The sequence below is a fragment of the Sus scrofa genome, chromosome 6 (genome assembly GCF_054392235.1).
Source record: "Sus scrofa isolate SSC_HxYL_T2T_F1_AM1 chromosome 6, Sscrofa_HxYL_maternal_Yorkshire_Landrace_v2.0, whole genome shotgun sequence".
NCBI lineage: Eukaryota > Metazoa > Chordata > Mammalia > Artiodactyla > Suidae > Sus > Sus scrofa.
Window position 1 is genome coordinate 72,894,156 of NC_139388.1, and position 25,907 is coordinate 72,920,062.

The following is a 25,907-nucleotide window of genomic DNA, read 5'->3' on the forward strand; positions in this document are numbered from 1 at the left end:
CTTCGGCCTGGAGGCCTGAGGGCAGGGCCCTGAGTGCAACTCCATCCGAAATGCTCTGAGCCTGAGGCTTTCTTCTCTTCCACTGAACTGGGGGGTAGGCTCTGTCCTTGCTCAGGTCTTTGAAGGATTTCAGCCCACACAGAGCTGAGGACAAGCCTGGGTCCCAACTACTTTTCTGCCCCTGGAGCAAAGTCTAGAAGCCTCTTTGGTCCTGGGGCCTAAGAGCTAATCCAGGGAGAGTACTTTGCTCCCTCCCCAAAGCGCCACACACACACACACACACACACACACACACACACACACACCTGTCAGCCTCTGGCTTCCAGTCCCATGGCCTGAGCAGGCGTGGGAAGTTTCAAGGGAGGGGAGAGGGCCCAGGCCACCAACCCAGACTGAGCCCCTCTGGCCAGCAGGAGCCGTTCCAGCGCACGTGGTGTCTGCCTCCCTAAGTGGGAAAAGCATTTTCCTGGAAGATGACATTTTCAGCCTCTCCTTCCCGACCCTGTATGCTCGGGGCGCTTCCATTACTATTGAAAGAGCATCAGGGACAAAGGCCCCCCTCCCTGCCCCCGATCTGGGGGATGGTTGCGTGGGGCACCTGAGTGCCTGGGTGAGGTGAGTGGGGCCAAGACCGAGCATCTGTCTCCCCCCAACCCCCAGCCCCGAGGGGCGAGGGCCAGCCTGGACTCCCGGGCTGCGTTTGCCAGCCCCCACGTGCTCAGGGACAGGGTCCGCCACCGGTCCCCACCCTGACTCTCTGGTTTGTGTGCGTGTGCGCGCGCGTGCGTGTGTGTGTGTGTTGTGCTTCGGATCTCCGCAGGCGCGGGCAGCAGCGTGCACCACAAGTGTAACAGTGCCAAACACCGCATCATCTCGCCGAAGGTGGAGCCGCGGACCGGGGGGTACGGGGGCCACGCGGAGGTGCAGCACAACGACGTGTCCGAGGGCAAGCACGAGCACGGCCACGGCAAGGGCTCCGGCCGCGAGAAGAGGAACGGCAAGGTGGCCAAGCCCGTGCTGCTGCACCAGAGCAGTACCGAGGTCTCGTCCACCAACCAGGTGGAGGTCCCGGACACCACTCAGAGCTCGCCCGTGTCCATCAGCAGCGGACTCAACAGCGACCCGGACGTGGTGGACAGCCCCGTGGTCACAGGCGTGTCCGGCATGGCGGTGGCCTCCGTGATGGGGAGCTTGTCCCAGAGCGCCACGGTCTTCATGTCCGAGGTCCCCAGCGAGGCCGTGTACACCATGTCCCCTACCGCCGGCCCCAACCACCACCTCCTCTCGCCCGACGCCTCTCAGGGCCTCGTCCTGGCCGTGAGCTCCGACGGCCACAAGTTCGCCTTCCCCACCACGGGCAGCTCGGACAGCCTGTCCATGCTGCCCACCCACGTGTCCGAAGAGCTGGTCCTCTCCCCCACCCTCGACGGGGGGGGCCGGAAGATGCCAGAAACCACCATGAACTTTGACCCCGACTGTTTCCTCAATAACCCAAAGCAGGGCCAGACATACGGGGGCGGAGGCCTGAAAGCCGAGATGGTCGGGCCCAACGTCCGGCACTCGCCCCCCGTGGAGAGGGGCTTCAGCTTCACCACCGTCCTCACCAAGGAGATCAAGACGGAGGACACCTCGTTCGAGCAGCAGATGGCCAAAGACGCGTACTCCTCCGCGGCGGCGGCAGCGGCGGCGGCGGCGGCGGCGTCCAGCTCCCTGACCCTGACCGCGGGCTCCAGCCTCCTGCCGTCGGGCGGCGGCCTGAGCCCCAGCACCACCCTGGAGCAGATGGATTTCAGCGCGATAGACTCCAACAAGGACTTCACGTCCAGCTTCAGCCAGACGGGCCACAGCCCCCACGTCCACCAGACGCCCTCCCCGAGCTTCTTCCTGCAGGATGCCAGCAAGCCCCTCCCCCTCGATCAGGCCGCCCACAGCAGCCTGAGCGACGCCGGGGGCACCTTCGTGCTGCCCACGGTGAAAACGGAGGCCTCGTCGCAAACCAGCTCCTGCAGCGGCCACGTGGAGACGCGGATGGAGTCCACCTCCTCCCTCCACCTCATGCAGTTCCAGGCCAACTTCCAGGCCATGGCGGCCGAAGGGGAGGTCACCATGGAGACCTCGCAGGGGGCCGAAGGGGGGGAGGGCCTGATCAAGTCTGGGGAGCTGCAGGCCTGCAGCTCCGAGCACTACCTGCAGCCGGAGCCCACTGGGGTGATCCGCAGCGCGGGCGGCGTCCCCATCCTGCCGGGCAGCGTGGTGCAGGGGCTCTACCCCGTGGCCCAGCCGGGCCTCGGCAGCGCCTCCAACATGGAGCTCAGCCTGGACCACTTCGACATCTCCTTTGGCAGCCAGTTCTCCGACCTGATCAACGACTTCGTCTCCGTGGAGGGGGGCGGCAGCACCCTCTACGGGCACCAGCTGGTGTCGGGGGACGGCGCAGCGCTCTCGCAGTCGGAGGACGGGGCCCGCGCCCCCTTCAGCCAGGCAGAGATGAGTATCCCCTGCTGCAGCCCCCAGCAGGGGAGCCTGCAGCTGGGCAGTGCTGAGGGCGGGGCCGGCACCATGGCCTACATGCACGTCGCCGAGGTGGTCTCGGCTGCCTCGGCCTCGGGCGCCCTGGGGATGCTGCAGCAGAGCGGACGCGTGTTCATGGTGACCGACTACTCCCCAGAGTGGTCCTACCCGGAGGTAAGCTGCCTCCCTCACCTGCCTCACCTGCTCATCTGCTCGCCAGGGAAGCTCATTTGCATGTGCCCCTTCCACAAAGCGCTGGACCTCACGCCGTCCTTCTGTCCCCAGGGCGTGCCAGGCACCCCCACCCCTCTCGAGCTGTGTTCTCGATCCTCCCGGGAGCAAGCGACTTTAGAGTCGGGGGCTCCTCGGAGGCCAGGTGGCGCTTCCAGCCCCACCCCATCAGGGTTCGCTGTCACCTGGCTGATGGGTTACGACCCCACCCGTGTCTCACTTGGCCTTTTCTTTTATTGGGAAAAGGGGTCCAGGGCTGCTGGGAAAAAAAAAAAAAAAATTGAAAAAGCACCGCTCCAGACATCTGTACCCATTGCTCTTGATTTAGTTCACAAAACAAAAACAAATCAGTTTCCATCGAGTGGAGGAGGAGGGCACAGCTTCCGAATAGTCACATGTGGGATTTTGGAAGGATAGCCAGCCTCTGCAAAGTCAAAGGCAGGTTACATGGCCAGCTCTGCCAGCTTCGGCCTCCCCCAGACCCCACCCACCCCGGCAGGAGAGCCTGCAGCTGAGCAGTCCCGGGGGCGGGGCCAGCACCATCTCTCCCCCCACCCCTGACCCCCGCCCCTGTCTGTCTCCGTTCCTGGGGGCTGAGACCAGACATGGGGAATCCCTGCTCCAAAGCCCAGGTCTTGCCGTGGTGACATAGGAAGGGGACAGAGTGGCCTGAGCTTTCCCAACTCCCCCTCCTGCTCACTAGGACATGCTCCCTGACCCCTCCCGCGCACCTACTAGGTGGCTGGGGAGCAGATGGGCACTTTCTCCCCCCTGGGGTGGGGGGGTGGCTGCCATGGCACCCTTGGCTCCACTGCCAGGTTCCCTAGAGGCGGGGCAGGAACTGCTACACAGGACACAGTGGGGGGGTGGGGTGCACCTGACAGATCCTGAAGGCAGTGACGCAGATCCCCCTAGACAGCCCTCAGCCACGAGCAGGGCAAGGATGCTGCCCAACCCCAGGTACCTTCCATTCCCAGGTGCCGGGGGGCTCCCCGCATGGTGCTTAAGCTGGGACAGGGAGAGGGGGGGTTCCCTGGGACCTGACGCACTTCTGAGGGCCCATCTCTGCTTCCTGGTGACTGGGCCAGGGAGGCCCAGGGTGGAGGGCGCGTCTCAGGGGACACTCCTCTTGTCCATCCTAGTTCTGCTGTGACTTCTCTGCCTGGTGACTCACTTTCCCACCTGGAGGGGGGTGATACCAGAACCTCCCTTGGGCTCGGGGTGAGATGCGGTGGGAGGAGGGCTTGTAAAGTCTTTGGCCCCTGGGGAGTTGCCCGTAGCTTGTTCTTGTGTTGTTGGTTATTTAGTCTGCGACGTCACGGCTTCTGGCCCACGCTGCTTCTTTTCGTGGCCTCCTGCTGTGGTCACGGCCAAGCAGCTGCTCGCTGTGCACACATAGCCCTGGCTCTCAGATGCCACGTCAGCACAGGTGGCGGCCCCACCTTGGGCCACGAGCAGCCTTGGAAACACAGCAGGTGTCAGAGCAGCTCTGCCCGTGCACTTGCGGTGCATCTGTGGGCAGTGTGCTCATGGAAGCTCGGATGTCCGGGGTGGCTACCCCGCGTGGTGAGGAGCCGGGGCTGGGGTCCATGTCTGGATTCGTATCCTGCCCCCACCCCCGCTAGCTAGTAGGGACTCAAGGTCTCGGCCTTTCTGTGTCTGAGACCAGGGCAATGCTTTCCTTACTGGCTTGTGGTCAGGACTGAGTGAAGGGCTCGGCAATGCCTACCTCTTCCATCTGCCCCCACGGGCTCTTTCCCCGCCCCCGCCCAAGAGTCCAGAAGATTCCAGCTCAGTTTCCTCTTGGTGGGGCTTGGTGTGAAAGATCATGGCAGCCCAGCAGTGTGCCCCCTGCCCGTTGGCCCAGGACTGGGCCCAGGGAGGTCAGAGCTGGGAGTCGGGTTGCTGCCTGTCTGGCCTGACTCTGACGCCTGCCTCCTGGGCCTTGGTCTCCTGGCCTGTAAGTGGCTGAGCTGGGTTGCTTCAAGGCCACCATGTCCCTGGACTTGGTCCTCACAATGCTCTGGGGCCCCTGGAGCCCGAATCCTGCGGGACGAGGAGCTTTGTATTCCCTGGCTTAGTCTGTGAGCTGAGTGCACGTCCCGGGGCCGATCCAGGCCCTCACTCCAGCCCCTGGGACCGGCGGGCACCGGTAGGGACCCTTAGCAGGCCGGGCCCTCTCTGTTTAGTATCTGAGCTCCAGCGGCAGATCTAATCGGAACGAGTCAGTTCCGCAGCTCGCCACACGAGGGCAGCACCGGAACGGGAAAGGAATTGAGCTCAGGGCACCTCACAGAGACAGCGGCCGCTTTTCCAGAAGCTCACTGTGCTTCCAGCTACCCAGAAACAAAAGCAGCTCAAATTCAATTTGATTTAGAAAATGTGCAGATGCCACCCAGCTGGCCCTCTGTGGCCCAGTGTGGCTGCTCGGTGAGGCCCTCAGCAGAGACGCCTAGATGCTCTGCTGGCCACATCCTCCCCCACGGGCCACGGTCCCCAGTGCAGCAGCAGGGCTGCCCTCCTGGGTTCTCCTGCGGGAGACAGCATCTTCTCTCCTGCCCCCCTCTCCCCTCGCAGCTCCCCCGCCGCTGGCTTGGCGCCCCCACCCCTTCTCTGCTAGAAGCCTGCTTGCTGCCTGTGTCAGCAGCCCAGTTCTAGCCAGGCTCTGCTAAGCTCGTGGAGGGCTCTTGAGCAAAACATGAAGGCCTGGGGACCCTTCCTAATCTTAAATAGGGGGTCGGTTGCTCAGTGCCCCCACCCAGCTCTAAAATCTGAGAGTGCCCAGGCACCCACTTCATAAGGATGCCAAGGGCTTGCTGTCTCTTCTTGAAAAGCCACCCCCCGACCAGGCTGCTCCTACTTTCCCTCTGCTTTGTCCGCCTCGTCACCTCTAGCTACAGTTGGTCACGGACACACACACACACATACACACACACACACACACACACACACACACACACACACTGGAGGTGCCCTTGGGCCCCAGGATCCAGGCTAGATGCATGGGACATCAGGTCCTTTATCTCAGGGCTCCCAGGGCACAGAGACCCCAGACAGCACGGGCTGCTGACTCTCCTCCTCCAAACCCTTCTGTGTCCCCTCCCTCTACTGACACTCCTGCCGCACCAGGCACAGGAGGCTGCAATTAGTCAGGTGCCCGCATTACAGCGATTCAGCACCGCCAGGCCGGTGTTGCCATGGAAACTACCTCCTGCACGGATGGGGGCTGAGCCCATCCCGCACCGGTTGCCATGGAGAAGGTCCTGATGTTCCCTAGCAACCTCCGCAGTCCTTGGTTCCTCACAGCAGCCCTAGCTTCATGCTAGCAGCTCTCGAGTGGGGTTATTGTCTTTTTTTCCTTTTTTCTCACAGGGTGATTGTCCATGGCCTTTTGAAGCCACTGCTCTTCCATTGCCCAGCATCCAGGGATGACCCATGCCCTGAGCTGGCCTCTGGTGCCCCCAGGCATCCCAGGGTCAAGTTCTACCTGTGCCATATGGCACACCTCCCAGCCAGGCAGCCATGTCCAGCCAGGCAGCCACATCCAGCCCCAAAGATGCTGGCCCCAGCCCCACCCCTCCGACAGAACTCCAAATCTCTTTCTGGAGCCATAGATCAGAACCAAAGAGTGTTAAGGCCAGAGGGCCCCTAGAGTTCAAATGCCTCCCAGAGAGGTTGGGTCACTTGCCTGAGGACACACTACTGAGGCTGCAGGGGTAGGCTTCCTGCTTTTGGCTCCTGGTCCTGAGCTTTCTCTACTGCTCTCCAAACTTTGGTGGTCTAGCAGAGTTCCCATCGCGGCTTAGCGGAAACAAATCTGACTAGCATCCATGAGGATGCAGGTTTAATCCCTGGCCTCGCTCAGTGGGTTGAGGATCTGGTGTTGCTGTGACCTGTGGCGTAGGTCTCCGATGTGGCTTGGATCCCGCATTGCTGTGGCTGCGGGTAGGCCAACAGCTACAGCTCTGATTAGACTCCTAGCCTGGGAACCTCCATATGCCACAGGTGCGGCCCTAAAAGGAAAAAAAAATTTAAAAAAAAAAAAAAAAAAAAAAGACTTTGGTGGCCTAGAAGTAAGATGACCGCTCCCAGCAATTTCAGCCAAGGAAGAAAGGCCCATCTAAGAGCACGGATGGAAAGGCTTCCAGTCTGGAAGACTTGTTTCCACAGTGGAATCTCCCATCTGTGAAACACCCTCTCCTGTCCCTGAGTTGGGTCTGGCGTCTGGGGAATATCGTAGGGGCCTCGAGAACAGTCCCATTAAGGCTGGGGACCCTCAGGCATTGGGCAGCAGCAGGGGAGCTGGGGTCTGGCCTCTGGTGCCTGGAGAGGGGGAGTAAGGGGGGGATAGGGCCCAGGGCTGCATCCTCAACCCCTCCACCACCCAAGGCCAGCAGGTGCCCATCTCAGCCCTTCTCCTGCCTGGACACTAGGTGGCGCTCGCCACCCCGTCCTGGGCTGTTCTTGGCCCCCTGCTGGGAAAGGCAATGGAGCCTGGGGTGGACCCACCTGAGGAGGTGGCAGGAGAGCCAGAGGGGACAGCAACCCCACTCTCTGCACCCCTAGGGCTGGCCACCCCACTCAGTGACCTCACCTTCCCCTCCACTGTCTGAGCCCCGAATGGGACCCTAACACCTCATCGCCCACACCAGGCAGGACAGGTGTTGTTAATCACTAAACTCAGACAATGACCATAAAACAGGGCTTCCCGGGGGGGCACCGGGGCATAATGCCACTCTCCTTGCTCTGTGGCTGCCGTGGCTGGTTCCAGCAGGAGGTCAGGGGTTGCCAACACCTTTCGCCTCGCTTTCCTGCTCCCAGGTACCTCGGGGATCCTTGGGGGCAGGGCCCTCTCCCCTTGAACTGAGCAAGGTCATCCAAAACCCCTCCCCCCACCCCATCCCCCTTCCTCTCACTGCCCCCCCCCCACGCACCCTGCCCCCATGGGAGCAACTGCAGCCCAGACAGGCTGCAGGCACATCAGAGCCTTGCCTGTACCATGCGCACAGAGTGAGAGGACCACTCTGGCCATGTGGGGAGCCAGGCAGTGTCAGCTGGTGAGGCTCCATGGTACCCGACCCCCAGCCACCAGCTGGAAGATCGCCCTGCCAGCGCAGGGCAACCTCTGAGCCTCCTCCCAGCCCTTCTTCCAGTTTTTCTTTTCTGTCTCATCGCCTTCTCCACCAACCCCGCCTTTGCTGCCCGCCCCTGGCTATCGCCACCATATCCTGGGGACCCCAGGTCTCCCCTCATCTCCCTGGGGGGCCACCGAAATGCTCAGCCCACCATCTGTCCACAAGCCAATGACAGAGAAAGCCCCAGCTTCCTCTCTGCTTCCTTCCTGGGTCGGGGGAGGTCTCACCTGGCATCCTGCAGAAAAGGTTTGACAAACTCTGCGCCCCCTTCTGCCTAGAACGGAAAGCTCCAGGTCCAGGAGGGGGTCAGAACAGCCAGCCCCCATGCTGGATGCCAGCTGAGGAGCATCTGGGGGCCCCCGAGGCCCCAGCGGGAGGCAGTCGTGACGCGGTGGTTCTCGAAAGCAGGGCTTGTGGGCGTGAGGAACCTGCATGCTTCCCAAGCACGTGGGCTGGGGTGCAGACCAGCACCTGAGAGGAACGGCCGCGGAGGCCTGGGTCCCTGGGCCCTCCCTCCGGGGCTGACACCCGCCCCCCACCCCCGGTCTCTGTCCCCTCCAGGGAGGAGTGAAAGTTCTCATCACAGGCCCGTGGCAAGAAGCCAGCAATAACTACAGCTGCCTGTTCGACCAGCTCTCAGTGTCTGCGTCTCTGATCCAGCCCGGTGTGCTGCGCTGCTACTGCCCAGGTGAGCGGGCCGCCAGTGGAAGAGGGCCTGAGGGCCCGGGATACCCCAGATCAGAGTCGGCCTGGGGAGGGGACCTTGGGCAGGTGGCCTTGTTACCCTGGGCCTCCGTCTCCTCTGCTGTGAAGCCGTGGGTCCCGAGTAGGCTGTTAGAGTCTCATTGGACCCCTCATCAGAGGCTGCATGGGTGCGCTCGCCTGGGATCTTGAAGAAAACCGGATGAGGCCTGTTTAGACAACCAAGGGGCCCAGGTGGCACACCCAGGACTTGCCCCCAGGGAAGCTCCAGCCACCCTCCCCCTGACGGGTCACTGGAGCTGGGGAGAGCCGTGCAGCGGGGAGTGGGGGAGGGGGTGCACAAGGCTGCCCTCTCTCCCCACCCGTGCCCATGTGCCCCACAGCCCAAGCCAAGCAGCAGCCACGAGAACAGGAGAGCCCAGCCCACACAGGCCCCCAGAGCACAGAGCAGGTCGGAGAGGGACGGAGAAGGCCGGGCGAACTGCAGGGAGGGGGTGTCAAATTGAGACGAATCCACACAAACTCCTTTGAGAATTTGGTGATGCCTCCGTCCAGCGGCCAGAAGAAGGCACGGACGCATGGTCTGCTTCCACTTTCGGGGACAGGGGCCCCCCGCATCACGTCCCTGGGCTCTGACCTTCTCTTACTCGGGCAGGGGTCATCATCTCGACGCAGCTTGGTGTCCCTGTCTGGTCCACTTGTCCTTGATCTCTGGCCGTGACTACCTCCCCCCTGACCGGTTGGCTCCCTGAGGACGGGGTCTGTGTCCTTCTCGGTCACCACTGTGTCCGCAGGGCTCGAAAATTGCCTGGCATGTCGCAAAAAAGCAGGTGGCTATTCGTGGAGGGATCTCTTTCTAGAGCTCATGTTTTCTGTGCTCTGGGCTGGGGGCTGGAAACCACCCCCCCTTGTCTGGCCCGGCACACGTGTCATGAGCTCCAGGGGTGGCCTGTCCCGCTTGCCAAGGTGACAGACAGACGGAGGGGCAGATGAGGAGGTGGGGTGGCCGGGGTGGAGGGGCCCCACTCCATGTTATCTGAAGCCAGGGCACCTAGAAAAAGCGAGAGAGAGGGAGAGGGAGAGGGAGAGAGGCACGGGGGGAGCACATGTGCTCCCTGTGGAGGGCCGGGTGGAGAAGAGAAGTGGACGGGGCGGGAGTAGAGCTGGCCGGTGCCAGGGGGGTCCACCTTGAACCTCAGGCCGCCCTAGCTGTCTGCCTCAGCCCCCACCATGCTCCCCACCTGGGGCTCCTAGGCTGACCTGGAACATTCTCTCTCTCCATCTCCCCACACAGCCCGCCAGAGCGGAACACCACAGCTCCAGGGCTGGGCTCACGTGCTCAGCCTCCGCTCATCCCAGGGAGCCAGGGCCCCTGATGGCCTCCGCTGCTGGGCCTGCCCCCACCAGTGGCCTGGCTGGTTCCCATGCAGCCCCACCCCCACCGCACCCAGGCTCCCAGCAGCCCTGCTCAGCCTGGAGCATGGCTGTCCTGGAGACCAGCCAGACTGGGTCAGCCTATCCCAGCCCAGGGCTGCGTGAGGCCAGGGCAGGCCCACCTCTGCTGGCGAGGTAGGGGAGAGGGCAGCCTGTTATTAAACTGTCCACTTATCAGCTGCTGCTGGAACGGGACTTGCCCAGCCTATAAATAGATGCCACTTCCTGTACCTGGTTCTGGCCTGGCTGAGGACCCAGACCTTGCCTGTCCTGAGTTATCTGACCCCTCCAGAAAGAAAAAAAGAGACTGGCCTTTGCGTGCCCTCTGGATGACGTCCCAGGCCAGGACCTGGCACAGCCCACATCAGCCTGTTTCCACCTGGTGCCTTGAGCCTAGCGGTCAACCTCTCTGGGCCTCCATTTCCACATCTTTAAAAACCACCTGCCAGTGGGCAAGGGACTGCGACGGAGGAAGGTCCAGGAGGCCCCAGCTCACAGGTTCAAGGCCTGGAGCTGCTCCAGGAGCGAGGCCTAGCTCTTTCAGTCCTGGGAGGGGGGCAGGGAGGGGAGAGAGGGGATCGGGGTTGTCCTGGTCTCAGCAGGGAGTCCTCCCGGTCTGAGAGCATTTCTGGGTCCCCAGAGCCGGCAGGAGAGTCTATGCCGGTCAGTGCGTCTCCCACTAACATCCTGCGTCTTGGACCCAGGGAGGCTTGGGCAGCCTGAGAGCGGGGACACCGCCCTGTTCCACCCTGAACCACAAAGCAGGGGGCCCCTTTGGGACATCCCTGTTTTAAAGGTCACATCGAGACACGTCACTCGGTAAGACAGCCCTGAATGCTGCGCGCGTACATTGATTTCTGAATTCATCGAAGAGTTTGCCAGGCACCAGTAGGCACCTGGGGTGGAGCTCAGACCCAGCCCTTAACCCTGCTCTTGATCCCAGGGAGCTCTCGTCCCGGAAGGAGTTGGTCACGTGAACGAGCCCCACCCTGGGGGCTGATGCTGGCTGCTCAGGGACCTCCCGAAGCCTGGATCTCCCCAAGGCTCAGGGAAGCTGAAGCCGATCTTCAAGAAAGAACACTTGAAACCAGAATGAGACTGGCTTCTCCAAAAAGAAGAGCTCAGAGGGCTGTGAGCACAAGCCAGGCCACCTTAGAGTGAGAATGACATGGGAGGAGAGGAAGGGAGGGGGCACATGGCCACTGCCCACTGGCCTGCTGCACGTGCCCAGCAAAATGCATGGGGAGACTCGGGCTCGACCAAAAACGCGGTTCTTCTGGGCGCCTCCCCCTCCATCGCTGGCCGCAGAAGCCACACAGCCATGACATCTGCCCTGCTACAAGATTCCAGTAGCGCCGCAAGGTCGGGAAGGAGACGACCAAGCGAGGCCACGGAGCTTAGGCGAAGGAGGACTTGGGATTAGGAAAGGCGGCCGAGCCAGGGAGAAGACGGAGGCAGCCCCCCTCCCAACAAGAAGACTGTGCTTTGGGGCTTCCGGACAGCCCCACAGTGGAGTCCTTGGAGGTCACCAAAGGCCAAAGATGAAGTTCAAAATGAGATGAGCAAGGGCACTGCATTTTGAAGCAATGCACTCAACAAATAGGTGTTGAGGAGCCATAAGCCAGGCCTTGACCTTGGCCCTGGCCATCAAGAGGAACCAGGACAGATCCACTCCCAGCTCTCACATTCTATTGCAGGAGACAAAAAACAAACAAGGAAACAAATAACCGAGATAACTGGAGAAAACCATATCAGAACCTTAGGATGTGGTGATGTGATAAGATACCTTGGGAAAGGGGAGCTTCCTTTGGGCAGACTGATGAGGGACCCCCAGCGATGAGACGAGCCGGTCGTGGGCAAGAATGAAAGGCAAGCATCCACGCAGAGGACCGAGGACGTGCAAAGGCCCTGGGGCAGGCACAGGCTCGGTCAGCTGGAGAAATATACAGATGGGGGAAGCTGGAGAGGCTAGATTGGAGAGGATGGCAGGGACCAAATCATGTCCATCCTTCTAAGTCCTAAGAAGGAGTCCGATGTGGTTTCCCTTGCCCTGGAAGCCATTAGCTTTAAGTGGGGAGTGGCTTGATCCAAATCATATCTTTAAAAAATGATTCCTGGGAGTTCTCGCTGTGGCACAATGGACTCAGCAGCATCTTAGCAGCTCCAGGATGCATGTTTGATCCCTGGCCCCAGCACAGTGGGTTTAAGGATCCCGTGTTGCCACCGATATGGTGTAGATCACAACTGCAGCTTGGATCTGATCCCTGGCCCAGGAACTCCATATGCCGCAGGAAGGCCAAAAAAAGAAAAAAAAATGATGTGGGAGGATGGATTGTAGGAGAGAAGAATGAAACAGGGAAACCCTAGGAGGCGGCAGAGGGAAGCCCCCGGACACCATCCCAGCAGGAACAGGTCGGTCTCGGGTGTGTGGAAGGTGCCCTCAGCAAGAGGCTACTGCAGGGTCCAGGCATCCAGGCCAGAAATGATGGCAGCTTAGGCTAGAGTAGTGGCCATTGGGTTGGAAAGAAGAGGACGGACCCAGAACTCACTGATGGACTGAAGGTGGGGAGGGAAAGAAAGTCCAGGAAGCACCTGGGTGATTGGCCTGCGGACACTGGGCTGTTGGGCTGGGACCCAGGAGACTGGGATAGGTTCTCTCTGCTCTGTCTCTCTGGGAAAGGCTGGGGTGTCTTTCGCTCCCCCACCATCCCAGCACCACCGAAGGTCGAACTCGTGCCAGGAGATGGTGGAAGACAAGCACCAGGTGGGGAGGAAGACCCCGGGCCAGAGACACCTGGAGCTCCCCAGCGGCCCGCGAGAGGCAGCAGCTTGCTCAGAGGAGCAAGGCTGAGCCAGCTCAGATGGGGCTTCTGCTGATGCCCTTCCTTCCTGTTGGTGAACCAGGCGAATCTCCAGGGAAGGTGAGCGGCCACGAGCTTGGAGATCTGCCCGGGGATGCCGTCCGAACCTAGGGCGGTCTGGACGTGGCTGGGGCTCCCTGTCCGGGGAAGGCACTGCGGGAGGTCCCGGGGGACCCCCACCCACCAGGAGCTCCTCTGTGATCTCGAGCTGAGGAGCCACACCGGGATAGAAAGCATGGGGGGGGGAAACTTCACCGATCATCTCGGGGCAGTGACTTCCCGCAGACCCGCTCTGGGGACAGTGGCATAGCACCTACATCTGGGAGGGACAGAGGCCACAAGTCCACGAGCTGGTTTTCCCACGGGAGGTGAGGGCCATGCTGGACGTCCTCAGAGAGAAGCCAGAGCTTTACTCTGCAGCGGGGAGCTGCTGACTTGGATGGCTTCCTGGAGTCTAAGCTTCTGAAAACCAAGAGCCCAAACAGTAACGCGATCCCTGTGTGCGTCCTCCCTGGAAATCTGTCCTGGGGAGGCCCTGGGCACAGGCATCTGGTGTTCCAGAAAAGCAGAGCAGAGAGCACACAGTGCTGGTGTCTGCTGGGGACGAGGCCTGGCCGCGGGGAGCCGCCTGCACACCCCACCGGCCCCCCAAGACTTCAGCAGCAGCCTCACCCCCGGCGATGAAGCAGGCCTCTCTCTGCCAGGGCGCGGCTTTGCTCTTGCAGACAGTGGGCGTGTCCATGTATTCAACCCTTTGTTTTCCTTGAGCCCTGGGTCCGGGCCAGAGCAGCTAATGAGGCCCCTAAGGGGCCTCTCTTCCCGAAGCTTAACATCCAGAGGTTGGAGGGAGGCTCAGGCTTCACAGCAGCCCCCAGCCCACACCGCCGGACTCAGGGCAACAGGCCCCGCCCAAGGCCTTGGCCTCGGCCAGGAGGCAGAAGAACTTCTAAAAATATATGGAAGGCCTCGCTAAGGGCGTCAGGACAAACCCGCAGGAAAAGGTGAACCAGAAATAAGCCTGAGGGCGTTCTCCTTGTGGCTCAGCAGGAACAGACCCGGCTTGTCTCCATGAGGATGCGGGTTCAATCCCTGGCCTCACTCAGTGGGTTAAGGGTCTGGTGTTGCCATGAGCTGCGGTGCAGGTCGCAAATGTGGCATGTGGCTCAAATCTGGTGTTGCTGTGGCTGTGGTGGCTGCAGCTCTGATTCCACCTCTCACCTAGGAACCTCTATATACTGCAGGTAGAGCCCTAAAAAGCAAAAAAAGATAGAAAGAAGCAAAGGAAGGAAAGAGGGAAAGAAAGAAAGGAAGAATGAATGAAAGAGAGAATGAACGGAAGGAAGTAAGAAAGTGAAAGAAAAGAAAAGAGAAAATAAATCAGCACGAAGGAGTCCAAAGCAAAGGCTGTGCCTGAACCCCACCAAGCCTGGTTGGGAGGGGGCGGTCAGCCAGTCCTGGGGGATCCGCCCATTCCTGGGTTCACTCATTCATTCAACAAATCTGCGCCGAGCTCCCAGCACCTGTCCCCACCCCAAAGCAGAGGAGCAAAGAGGTGATGACAATCTGGGGGTGCTCCCATGGCCTCTGGCTGAGTGGGGGCTCCAGAGAAGCTTCCTGGAAGAAGCAGCACTGCATCTTGGCCTGGAGGAGTGAGCGGACCCAGGCCGGATCATCCATGGAGGGCAGCGGGGAGAGGGTGCTCCGGACTCCCGTGTGGTACCCGGGGCTGAATTGTGCCGTCTCCCCCACACACCACCCCCGCCCTGACTGCTCTTTCTTTTGCTTTCAGCCCATGACACTGGTCTCGTGACCCTACAAGTTGCCTTCAACAACCAGATCATCTCCAACTCAGTGGTCTTTGAGTACAAAGCCCGGGCCCTGCCCACGCTCCCGTCCTCCCAGCATGACTGGCTGTCCCTGGACGGTAAGAACAGCGCTCGGTCACCTTCCCGGGCCCCGAGGGAGAGGCACGCTTGGGAACCCTGTGAAAAAGGCGGAAGCATTCAGGTTTCCTAACTTCCACTCAGGGTGCAAGTCTTAGTGCGGGAGGATCGACTGGGTCCCCACCCCTCATCTCCGTCTCCCCCTGCGACCGAGTGAGCATGTGAGCCCTGGGCGGCCAGGGGATCTGAGTGAGCAGACAAGCCCTCAAGTTGCCAAGAGACCCCTCTCTGGAGCAGCAGGGTCCAAGCACCTCTGTGGCCCTGAGCCGGGAGGTGGAGGTGGGCAGCAGAGGGAGCGCCTGGACGCCATCACCAAGCCCTGAGCCTCTCAGGCACAAGTGAGGCTGGGGGATGGCAGCTCAGGTCAAGCTTTTTTCAGATTTCAGATTTTACTGCCTCTTAGGGACAGTAAGCCAAACCTTGTCCTGGGAGCCCTCTGACACCCATCACCCCCTGCTTCTAGGCTGTTTTGTATTTTGGCCTCTGCCCCTTAGAGCATCTGCCACAAGCCCGGGATGATGTCAAGGCTGAGGGTGGCTGGTCAGGGAGCAGGCACAGGCCCTGAGGGAGGAGGCAGGACAGGCTGGCCAAGGATGCATCTCTGGGAGCCTCGGGTCTGCTCCGTGGGATGTGAGTGTTGGCCGCGCCAGATAGGTGGGGAGCGCTAAGGTCAGAGGCTGCCCTACCAGGCCCCCGCCCCCAGCCTGCCTAGGGGAAGTCCCGGTGTTGACCTGGGGGCTGAGCTGATGGTCTGCTCTTGGCACTGGGACAGAGTGGGAGTGATGGCCACACGTGCCCTTCAGTATCAGCGCATGGCCGCAGAAGCGTCCGTCCAAGGTGTTGGGTCTTGGCTAAGCTGACACTGATGGGGGGGAGGTGGTCAGTTTCTTAGGCTCCCTTCCCCCACCCACAGCAGTGCCTTCTCACCTCTCCACCTCCCTTGCTGCTGGCTGCCAGAGGAGCTCTGGGCTTGGGTACCTGCCCTGGGCCACTTTCCCGAGCCACCCAGGGTACAGACCTCGGCCTTGTCCCAGCCCCGGCCCCAGCAGTGACAGGGTGCCTGGCAGCCGCCCTGCTACAGAACCCTCTGAGCTGTTCCCAGAGGTGGCTTTGGGTCAACAGGCATCTGCACCCTGGCAGTGGCCGCCTGGGAGCACCAGGCCGGCCTTGGCAGCCACTCTGGCCAAGGCTAAAGCAGCGGAGCTGCGACGGTGACCTGCAGAATGTAACAGAGAAGGACAGGGTGACCAGGGCCTCCCGTTCAGGAAATCCGGTTTCAATTTTGCAGAACAAATGGGAAAGGGACAAGGGGACTCTGCAGAGCCCTGGCTTTCCCTGAGCCACCAGGTCATGTGGGGGGTGGGGGGGTGGGCACTGAAGGATGCTGGGACCAGTCCTTGTGGGACCGGCCTGGGACATGGAGCCCTTCAGAGAAGCCAGGTCCAGCCAGGCAGTGCCTCATCTAGGGGCACAGGAAAAGTCGGTGGCCCCCTGGAAGCCCAGGGAGCAGGCTGTACCAGGAGGTTCCCAGCAGGGGAGGGTGCTGTGAGAGATCACAGGGAAGGGAAGCTACCTTCACTGCTCGCCCCTGAATCCTGGCCACACCAGACCCCTCTGGCAATGAGCTGGCTGCCAAGGGGAACACCTGCTCCCCAGCAGGCCCCGCCTCCAGGGATTGGAGCTCTGACCTCCAGATGAAATCAACACCCGCCCCCCACCCCCAGCCCCTGCCAGAAGACGCAGGAGAGATGGCAGGACGTGGGGAGGGGAAGAGACAGGACAGCCCCGCTGCAGAGGGCAGATGGGGGCCTCCTAGCGACCCCAGCCATTTCCTTCCCTTTGGGCTTGAACCAGGCAGCCTTTCGAGGAATGGGAGGCGAAGGGGGACCCCATCCTTCCAGAATGGAAGAGTGAAATTCCCACTCCAGATTCTCCCCCACTGCCGCCCACTTCCAGAAATGAAGACAAGGGACTTAGTTACCCAAGGATCACTTCCCGTCATTTTACCAGCCTGATAAATAACAGGGCGGGGTGGGGGGCGCAGAAGTGCAGCTACAGCGCCAGGCGGCGCGTAATCCTTCCAGTGCAAAGAGGACGGCTCAGAAGGGGGCGCGGGGCGGGGGGGTTCCCGAGCTCTGGCCAACCCTGTGGCCTGGCAGTGAAGACATGTGTCGCAGAAGATGCCGCAGCGGCCAGCCTGTCAGAGGCCTGCCTCTCCTCTCCGCTCTTGGGTTCCGCAGCTCCTTACCTCAGCCCCTCCCGCCCCCGCGGTTACCGGGCAGATTCTCAATTAGAGCTTCGGGGACGTGGAGGCGCGCGCGGCGGCGGCGAGGAGGGGAGCGGCGGGAAAGGGAGGGGGCGAGGGGGCTGCGGCGCCGAGCAAACTGGGGCGCGGCGGCCGGGCGGCGCGCGTGCACACGCGCACACACACGCGTGCACAGGCGCACACACGCACGCTTGCACGCCCGGCGCAGCTGCAATGCGGGGGCCTTGCGCCCGCGCGCGCCCGGACTGACTGCGGCAGGGCTCGGCCCTCCCCGGCCGGGGCGGGAGGCGGGGACAGAACGGGGACGCGCGGCCCAGGCAGCGCGCTCTCCTGCCAGCGGCCGCCTCCCGCTGCGCGCGCGTCGGGTGCCCGGCATCCATCGCCCCGATCGCATTCGTAGGGGCGCTCTGTGCCCCTCCCCCATCCAGAAGGCGCATGAAATGCTTGGAAAGAGAATCTCTGCTTTCATTTGTTCAAAAATACGGATTCGTCTGCCACACGAAAGGCTGGGTGGGGACGCGGGCATCGAATCTGCGCGCGCGCGCCGCCGCCGTGGTGCAGCTTTTGTCCAGCAGCCCCGCCGGGTGGGAGGCGACCGTTCCCGCAGAGGGACTTCGGTGCAGGGGCCCCAGGTTCCCAAAATCTCAGCGGGACGCAGCCCTCCGGGCTGAGACGAAGCATGGGAACGGGGGAAGGAGTGAGACCAGGGAGAAGGGGGCGCCACCGCCCTCATCTACCGACCCAGGCGACTTTGGGGCGTGCTCCTCCCTGCCCTGTACGCTCTAAGGGGCACGGGCCCCGTCTGCCCGGACCCTCACTGCTTCGCGCAGGCTGGCAGATTGCGGGCCACAGTACCTATTTGTGTTATGCGTGATTGCAGGAATGTGTGAATAAGTGCCACAGCAAGAGTGTTTAACCCAGCCTCCTGTTCAGGAGGGCTTCCTGGAGGAAGTGACCCTTCTGCAGAGACCTCCAGCTAAGAGGGCTAGGAAGGGGCACCCAGGGAGAGAGGGCAGCCAGGGCCCGAGAGGGTGGGACAGCCGCTGTCTTTCGCCCAGGCACTCTGGGAACCACCATTTTCACCATTTCTTCCCCCAGAGGTTCAGATTCAGAACGCATTTCCCCAGGTCGCTGGTACCAGGACCCCAGAGTACTCTGCGGTGGGCCAGCTGATCATTTGGGGCACAGTGAGACCTCTTCCAGGCCTGAGGCAGTCAAGCAGCCCTTTTACCCCAGAGACTTTTTTGGAGGGCCTCTGGGGAATGTCACTTATGCCTGCCACAGGTCCCGGGATGCAACCAGCCAGGGCTGTGCTGAGCGTGGAAACATGTGCTGTGTTTCAGTGGTCTCGCTTGGGCAAGGAGAGTAAACCCAGGCCATTTGACGCAGCAGCTCTGGAGCCCAGGGGGTGGGGCTCGCATCTGGCCAAGGGCACAGCCACCTTTATGTGACCCCTGTCCCTGGAAGAGAAAGTGAGTGGAACTTCTGGGTGCCCCGTTCTCTCCTTGTCAGCCAGCGGATGCTCCCCAGGGCCCTGGCCCCACCCCCACCCCGCCAAGCCCCTCTCCAAACCCCACTAAGCCGCTTATTCTTAGTCTATTTTCAATTGCCTCTCAGGCGGCCAAGCCTCCTGCCTGGATGAGAGGATTGGAGGGAGGCATGGATGCAGCTTTCTTGGGCTCAGCCAGCCAGCCACCTGGACAGGTCTCCTGCTGACTGATGCTCAGGTCAGGGAGGAAGCTTATCACCTTCATTGGGGATGGGGGCAGGGGGCGCCTGGAGCTCACACCTCATCACAAAGATGCCTGCTTCAGTGTAGCAAGCCTCAGGGCAGGGCAGACGACCCAGCAGCCTGGCTCCAGCTCACGGGGTCCAAAAGAGCGTATCTGGTAAACCAAGCCTCTGGGGCACCCTGGCTCCAGGCTCGAGGTGTGGGAAGGTGGGAGCCTTGCTTCCCTCTAAGGAGGCGGAGAGAAGCAAGATGTGGCCTCCCGAGGGGGCCTGCTCCTCTGACCCAACCCTCTGTGCTGGCAGATGGAGGTATAGCTGGGATGGTCCCCAGCATGTGGCCCCTCCCCCCAGCACCAAGCTGCCTGGTCCTGGCCTGTGGCCAGGCTTCTGCCGGCCTCTCCCCTGCTGGCTGGTTTCTAATAGCAGCCTCCAGCCACCAGGCATGGGAGACCAGGCAATGGCCCCCTGAGGCCCGGGGTGGCAGGAGGAGTCACTCCAGCTGTGAGACTGCCCCGCCCCCAAGCCTCTGAGTGCCTTCTCCCTCCCAGGGTGACACGCCAGGGCTTTCTGATGAGCCTACCTTGCTGGTTCGTCCTGGCCTGGCCCCTCCCTCCCACAGGCCCCCTCCCCCTGCCCACCTTGCAGTCACCCTCCCCTGCGCCCGCCCCTTGTGGGACCAGCTGTGTCCGTGGGAGAACACGCACAGAGCCAAACAGAAAGTGTGTCACTTTTACCAGAAGATCTGGAGGGAGGAGCAAAGGTTAAGCAATTTCCTTGAAACTCACTTTATTGCCACTGTTTTACTTAAACAAAGACTATTTGTTTAGGGGAGTAGAATGGAAAAATCAGGAGGTTTCTGGATCAGACGTAGTGCACCAGTGGATGGCCTTGACTTTGGAGGGCTGCCTTACATCACGTGCACAGAGCAACCCCTCCTGCCTCTGGCAGCCCTTTGAAGATTACACACAGGGGTGTGCCCTGTAAGCAGGCAGGGGCACTGCCAAGAACCTTCTGGCACCCACCAGAGCAGGGTCTGGGGCTCTCTGATGCCAGTTAACGCCTGGGTCTCTGGGTATTTCTTTGCATGGTAGGGACATATGTAAGAGATAAAGTGGCAGCGGCAGAAGCTGGCTTGAGCCAGTCTTATGCTTGGGACTCAAAGCTGAGTGGCAGGAAGGGGCTCCACTCTGAGCTGCAGCTGCCAGCCAGGGCCTGGCGCCAAAGCACAGGCTCCTCCCTCATAATCAGCATCTCTGTTCTCTGTGGGGTCTGACCAACAGCTGGGAGTGGATGTCTGTCCTTAGCCCCCCTTTGGCGGAAACCAAGGGGCCTGGTCCTCAGGCCGGGGGATGTGATCAGCTGTTTGCAGCTGGGGCCACACCAGGTGGATCCCCGTGGAGCTCTGCGTGTGGCAGGAATGGGTCACCTTGGAGCTGGCCCTCACCCGCCTCCTTGCAGCAGTGACAAATGGTGCCTGCAGAGAAACGGCAAGCCCAGCATCTGCAGAGGCCAAGGAGACAGGCTCTGTGGCCTCATTCTGACCTTTGGGGCAGGAAGCGAAGTAAAACCCATGGGGGAAGCCCTGGAGCTGGGACAGATGGGGCACCCTGGCAGGGTCAGCTTCCCAGCCACCGGGTAGGCGGGGGGGAGCATCCCGAGGCATGAAGATGGGAGGCTCAGTCCACATCAACCACCTTGTCCTTAACCGTCGCAGATATTCCCTGGGGCTGCCATAAGGAATGACCACATCGCAGGGGCTTAAAACACAAACGTGTCCTCACAATTCTAGAGGCTGGAAGTTCAAGGCCTTGCAACAGGGCCAGGCTCCCTCTGAAGGCTCCAGGGGAGACTCCTTCTTGCCTCTTCCAGCTTCTGGTGGCTACTGGCCATTCTTGGCGTTCCTTGGCTGGTGGCAACACCACTCCAGTCTCTGCCTCCGTGGCCATGTGGCGTCGTCCCTCTCGATGTGCCTGGGTCTCTGATTTCCCTTCTTACAAGGACACCAGACCCTGGATCAGGGCCCACTCAACGCAGTGATCTTGTCTCAACTAGTTACATCTGTCATTAACTAATTGCAAAGACCCCATTGCCAAATAAGGTCACGTGCTCAGGCAGAGGGAGAAGAGTGGCCCAGGGAGAGCAGGCTACATGGACATTAACAGAACCTTCCAGAAGGAGGAGCTGGTGACGGAGACAGAAAGAGCAGCCAGGGAGGTGGAGGGACACAGAAGAGGGTGGGGTCTCAGAGCCCAGGGTGGCCCATGGTGCTGAAAGTCCTCCTGGGGCTTGAGGACCAGGCAGGCCCGGGGTCCCCTCTGTCCTGGTCCCTTCTCCCTCTGCCCACTCTCCCTGAGGGCTTAGCCCTGCCCTGGGCTGTCTATCCTCCACGAAGGTAAAGGTGCACTGATGCACCCTCCTCGGTGCCTCTTCTCAGATCTAGAACCGTCTGTCTAACCTTCCCAGGTCAGCTCTGCTCTGATTTTCTTGGGCAAGTCCACATGTCCCAAGTGTCACTCGACAACTGTTGGTCTTGCTGCCACCCCCTCCCTCCCGACCCTCCATCTCCTACCACCTCCGCGGACAGCCCACCCCAGAAAACCGGGAGTCACGGCTGAGACCTCCTGCTCAGCTCACCCCCGACGGCCCATCTCCATCCTGGGGGTTTCTCTCCCTGGTTTCCCTCCTTCTCTCCATCACCTCCGCCCCCAGCTTGACTCCACCCCCAAAACACTTGCACATCCTCACCAGGCTTTTGGCCTCTCATCTTGCTTCCTTCCACGAGGGTTGTTCCTGCGTCCATCGCCAGGCACTGCTCTGGGTTCTGGGGAACCTTTGCTCTCATGGAGTTTACACGTTAGTCGGAGAGAAAGCAAACACATCACAAAAGAAATCTCAGGGGTACTCACGGTGGACAGCCTAGTAGAAGGGACCAGGGTGGCTGCAGTGGAGGCCTCTGTGGGAAGATGCTATGGAAGGAAGGAGGCAGCCACCCCCAGGCAGAGGGAATCACAAGCACAAAGTCCCTTGGGAGCGATGGGGCCTGGCGTGTGTCTCTGGGGCCGGGGGAAGAGGAGGAGTGAGGGAAGCAGAATGAGCAGGAGCTGAGCCTCAGGGGTCCTGCCAGCCAGGCAGCTGGGACTTTTATCCTGAGCACAGCAGGTGAGATGACATGCTCAGGACTTCCCCCCGCCCCCGGCTGCTGTGTGGAGATGGATTGTGTGTCCACAGGCAGAGGGACCACCCCAGGCACTCTTGCATCAGTGCAGGCCAACCATCGTGGCCCCAACAAGGCTGGTGATGAGGGATCCCAAGAGACACAATTTGGGGACATTTGGAGGTAGAGTCAAAGGCCCTGCTGATGATTTGAACATGGAAGATGAGAAAGAGAATGAGACAGGACCCTATTTGGGGGGCTTAAATAGGGAGGTGGACAGGGGACCATTTCCTAAGATGGAGGCGTTTGAAAAAGCAGCAAAGTAGGAGAGAGGGGAACCTTGAGTTGGTTTGGGTCGTATTATATTTGACAGCCTCATGCGAGTCGCCGAATGTACAGTTGGGTTTGAAAGCCTGCAGGCCCCAGGGAAGTCCAGGATGGAGGTAAAACTTCCGTGTCATCAGCGCATCGATGGAATTTAAAGTCGTGGGTGGAGATGCGGCTGCTCCATGAAGTGAGGGGATAAAGGGGAAGGAGAGGCACCGGCTCAGCCGTGGGCTCCCCCAGGATTTGGACGTTAAGTGAAAGAGTTGCCGGCCAAGGGGCTGAGAAGCAGCATCGAGCGAGAGCAGGGAGATGGGAGGATGTGACCAGAGGGATGCAGGAGAAGAGTGTTTCGAGAAAAAGGATGCAGTGGCCGCGTGGATGCCAGGAGCAGGGGGAGCCAGGCTTCCAGGCAGGGGAAGCCACGCACAGGAAGACCTTAGGGCTAGAGGGAGCTCTGTGAGTTTGAAGAACCCGGAGAAGTGGCTGAAAACTCTGGTAGCCTGTCTTTCAGAGCAGAACCCTGACCTTCCCCAGGCAGAGACAGGACAGGACAGATGTGGCCCAGGAGCACCGTGCCTGGACCCCTCCTCATGCAGCGAGAGGAAAGGCCCTGGCCCTGTTCATCCTACCCTTCCCTCTGATGCTGGCTGGGGAAACCATCCAACAGTCTGCGGGCCCCAGGGAGGCAGCATCCCTGTCCCCGGGCTCAGGGGGACATCCACACCCGCTCTGATCCCACGGACAAACTCCCGCCTGGTTGCTTCTCCCCGGAATGCAGGGGCTGGAGGCGAGCCCCAAAGCAGGAGCATCAACTGTACTCACCCCCCAGACACTGCGTGGCTGTGAGACCCCGTGAAGACAGCTCTCAGCCCCCACCACTGCTTGTGGCTGGAACCCTGCCGATGGACCCCAGCTGCCCAGCACACCTGCTTGGGCAATAATGCCCTGGGTCCTAAATCACTTATGTCGGATTCCCATTATCCCACCGCTTCATTTGGATGCAGGTCAGCTCTGCTTCAGGGGGCAAAGCCTTGAAGAAAGGCCGCTTGGCAAAACTGGGATCCCAGAGAGACCAGAAAACTTGGGGTGTGGCCAGTTCAGGCCAGCCTTTTGCAGGCTTCCTTAGCCTTTCCTAGGATCTGGTCCCAGAAGGCATGTCCCTGGAAAAGAATGGAGATGCTGGGAGTTCCCACTTTGGTGCAGGGGGAACAAACCCGACTAGTATCCATGAGTATCCATGAGCGTGAACCCTGGCCCCGCTCAGTGGGTTAAGGATCCGGCATTGCTGTGAGCTGTGGTATAGGTCATAGCCATGGCCCAATCCTACGTAGCTGTGGCCGCAGGGTAGGCTGGCAGCTGCAGCTCCGTTTCGACCCCTAGCCTAGAAACTTCCATATGAAAGAAAGAAGAAGAAGAAGGAATGGAAATGCTGATGTGTTTATCCAGCAGTGGGAGCAATGGTCCGGAGACGGAGACTCAGGGTGGCATCAGCAAGGGTCCAGGGTGGAGTGGGCACTGGTGTGGGCTCCAAGAGGAAGCGAGGTCCTGGAGTCCCGGAGCTGTGTGACAAGGGACCCCCCTCCATCCTGACCCCAGGTCAGCTCCTCTCAGACTGAAAAGGCAAAATAGCCTCTGGCTGGGGCCAAGCCCAAGGCCTCGCCTTTTAAAAATTCCTAAAAATACACATCTCTGATCCCTTGCGAGCAGCCCAGCAACCTTGTCTCTGTGACAACAGGACATTCAAAAAAGCCTGAGAGGCTGAAGACCTGCTCCCTCCACTGCAGTAACCTGCTGAGACATACCACTTGTGAACTCAGAGTCTTTTGTTTGAGAGGAAAAAGAAGTGACAGACAGGCATGTGTCAGATGTTCCTTACTTTATTAAGAAGAATAGGAGACGTTTTTTAAAAATGACGGCAGAGTGCAAATAGTTGACATGCCAGAAACAAACTTAGAATCTTTGAGAGTTAGAACTTGAAGGAAACAGTTGTCCTGCGCTCCAACCTCGTCATCCCTGAGGAAGGACTCTGGACCCCCAAGAGAGCAGTGACTTGCCCCAAACCACGGTGGAATTGGAACAGAAGGCCTCCAGATTTTGGGCCAGCGTGCCCTCCTCCCCCACCCACTTCCCCTCCTCCATCCCCTCCATCCCATCCCACGGCTAGACGCACGGGCTCTGGAAGCCAGGACGCCGGGTAGGTGAGAAGCCCGCTGGCCAAGGCCCTGGGCAGCATGGAGGATGGTGGCTTCCTGGCCAAGGTCAAGGTTTGCCCCAGGTGGCCTGGCTGCATGAGCTGGCGCTCCAAGCCCCTCGCGTGGAGGGACTGGTTCTGACATCGGCAGGTGGGGAGGTCCCCTGAGTGTCCCTTCTCCTGCCAGGGTCCCAGATATGCTCTCACCCCTATTCAGTGGCACCCATTTTTTAGAAGAGCTGCTGATGTCTTGCGTCACCTCAGTGACACCAAAGCCACATCCCTTGGTCCTGAGAACAAAAGAGAGCTAGCCGACCTCCGAGTCGCCATAACTGTCTCTTTCTGAAAGAACTGCCTCTTGGCACAGAGCTGTCCCCCCATTCCCCTGGAGGTCACAGCGGCTGACATCCATGTGCCACCATCTGCCACGCCCTGCCCATGAATCATTTACATGTATTGACTCCAATGCCCTGACAACCTCCAAGTCCCCGTCCTACAGATGAGAACACTCAGGTGCTACAGTGAGCAGGTGTTGCAGAGAGGATCACGCACAGGTGGTCCGACCCGTCCACCTGCTCTTGGCCTCCACCCAGTGAGGGTCTTTCTCTGAGCCTCTTCTCCCAGCTATGGTTATGCTGCTCTGATGGGGCCTCCAGAGCTAGAACCATCCTTGGTCTCAGCTTCTCTTTTCCCCACTGCCCTCTACCCCCCAAGCCAAGCAGTCTGCAAATTAGGATCTTTGTGGAGTTCCCGCCATGGTGCAGTGGGTTAAGAATCTGACTGCAGCAGCTCAGGTTACTGCAGAGGTGCAGGTTTGATCCCCAACCCAGCACAGAGGGCTGAAGAATCTGGCATTGCCACAGCTGTGGTCGAATTTGATCCTTGGCCCAAGAACTTCCATATGCCTTGGGTGTGGCCATTAAAAAAAAAAAAAAAATGCTGCCTTCAAAACCCCAGGACCTCCTCCTCCTGGGTCCACTCCCATTTTCTTATCTCATGCCTCTAGCATCATGTATTTGGGCCAGAACCTCCCAACTGGCCTTCCTGCTGCCATTTTCTTTTCCCTCGTCACCCATGCTGTGTATCACTGATACCTTCAGAGAGGATTGATGAGCAGTCACTGTGTGCCAGTTACTGTGCAAGGTACTGTCCACAGGGAGAGACAGACCTGAAAACCCAGGATTGTAACCTAGTGCAGAACAATCAGTTAGCCAGGGAGGCAGTGTGGCCTGGGGCTCTGGTTGGGAGAGACGTGGTCATCCTGGAGGGTCAGGATCAACTCTGACTCCGCAGCACAGGATCCAAGACCCTTTTCCAGCTGACTTCAGCCCGTCTTTCTCAACTCCTCTTCAGCTCCCCCTTGCCCCCCGTAATGCTCTCCCCTCCCATCCACCAAGATATGCAGATTCCCCAAACTACCA

At 60.4% G+C, this 25,907-nt stretch overlaps 1 protein-coding gene across 31 annotated transcripts in view; it reads left to right on the top strand.

Annotated features, from left to right (window-relative positions):
- CAMTA1 (calmodulin binding transcription activator 1) overlaps positions 1–25,907 on the top strand; it is an 861,094-nt gene that overhangs the window by 763,771 nt on the left and 71,416 nt on the right. For all 31 annotated transcript variants that reach the window (XR_014806977.1, XM_084962661.1, XM_084962660.1 and 28 more), the window contains 3 exons: positions 821–2,685; positions 8,439–8,565; positions 14,664–14,798. Coding sequence is in view for 30 of the 31 variants with exons in the window: in XM_084962661.1 (XP_084818787.1) it covers positions 821–2,685; positions 8,439–8,565; positions 14,664–14,798 (2,127 nt within the window). In the remaining variant the exon portion in view is untranslated. The remainder of the gene's footprint in view (positions 1–820; positions 2,686–8,438; positions 8,566–14,663; positions 14,799–25,907) is intronic.